The sequence below is a fragment of the Etheostoma spectabile genome, chromosome 12, assembly GCF_008692095.1.
Source record: "Etheostoma spectabile isolate EspeVRDwgs_2016 chromosome 12, UIUC_Espe_1.0, whole genome shotgun sequence".
NCBI lineage: Eukaryota > Metazoa > Chordata > Actinopteri > Perciformes > Percidae > Etheostoma > Etheostoma spectabile.
In genome coordinates this window covers 32,109,713-32,110,809 of record NC_045744.1, presented here as the reverse complement: position 1 = coordinate 32,110,809, position 1,097 = coordinate 32,109,713, and the positions used below count along the sequence as shown (strand labels likewise).

The 1,097-nt window shown below is 42.5% G+C and overlaps 1 protein-coding gene across 2 annotated transcripts in view; it reads left to right on the top strand.

Moving 5' to 3' along the window:
- hace1 (HECT domain and ankyrin repeat containing E3 ubiquitin protein ligase 1) overlaps nucleotides 1–1,097 on the top strand; it is a 52,395-nt gene that overhangs the window by 22,292 nt on the left and 29,006 nt on the right. For both annotated transcript variants that reach the window (XM_032530414.1, XM_032530413.1), the window contains exons 9-10: nucleotides 193–294; nucleotides 382–488. In XM_032530414.1, coding sequence (XP_032386305.1) covers nucleotides 193–294; nucleotides 382–488 — 209 coding nt within the window. The remainder of the gene's footprint in view (nucleotides 1–192; nucleotides 295–381; nucleotides 489–1,097) is intronic.

Sequence of the window (1,097 nt, the reverse complement as noted above, 5' to 3'; positions counted from 1 at the left end):
GGGGGGGGGGGGCTTTTTCCCTTTATTCCTGAGTGACAGATAGACAGGAAAGGTGGGAGAGAGATGGGGGATGACATGCAGCAAAGGGCCGCAGGCTGCCCCGAGTTTTTCTTAACTCATGTACTTTACACTCCCTTGCCGTGTTGTTGTTCAATTCATGTGGTTACTGTCTCTCCTTGTGTGTGTGCTCAGGGAGGATATGGGGAGACCTGTGAGATCCTCATCCAGCACCACAGCAGACTTTTCCAGACCCTCATCCAGATGACACAAAATGATGAAATGAAAGAGAACATGGTATCACCAAGTTGTCTCTATATTCATTGATAAGCCCTGTGTATACACTTCTATTGACCATGTGTCTGTCTGTCTGTCTTTATGTAGCTCAGGCAGGTTCTGGAGCATGTCTCTCAGCAGAGAGACAGTCATTACCAGAGGATCTTGACCAGTCTTGCTGAAGTAGCTACCACCAATGGACACAAGCTTCTCAGGTATAATTGTTGATTTTCCCTCTTTAGATATTCCTTAGGGGTTGTCTTTATGTTAGACCAGTGATTCCCTGCCAGGGGTACTTGTGCCCCGGGGGGCACGCCTGCTGTTGCCAGGGGGTACTTGAAAAGATTGTGAAGCAGCTCAACTAATTTGTCAAAATAAAAACCAGCGATTTGCGCATTCAGCTAACAGAAGGTTGTAGTTCTAGTAGTTTCTGTTGTTTCTATTACTCAGAAACTATTACTATTACTCCAAGCACTTTTACATATAACAGGCACCATTTACACACATTCATACACTGTAGCCTGGGCTGCCATATAAACATAAACATACACACATTTACACACCAATGGCACATTGAGCTGCATTTGTGTGAGAATTTTCAAGTCAGTTGGACTTATTGTGTGAGGGGTGTGGCCTTTCCAATATTGCTTTTTTGAGCAATAATTATAGCGCCACCATGTGGCCAGTTGGGCTCATTTTTGGGCTTTTGGTTGAGTTTTACTACTTTTTTTCTCCTTAGCATTTCTATGTAGCACTTCTTTTCTAAATAGAAAGTTAGTTACAAATAAAATGTATTATTATTATTATTAGTAGTAGTAGTAGTA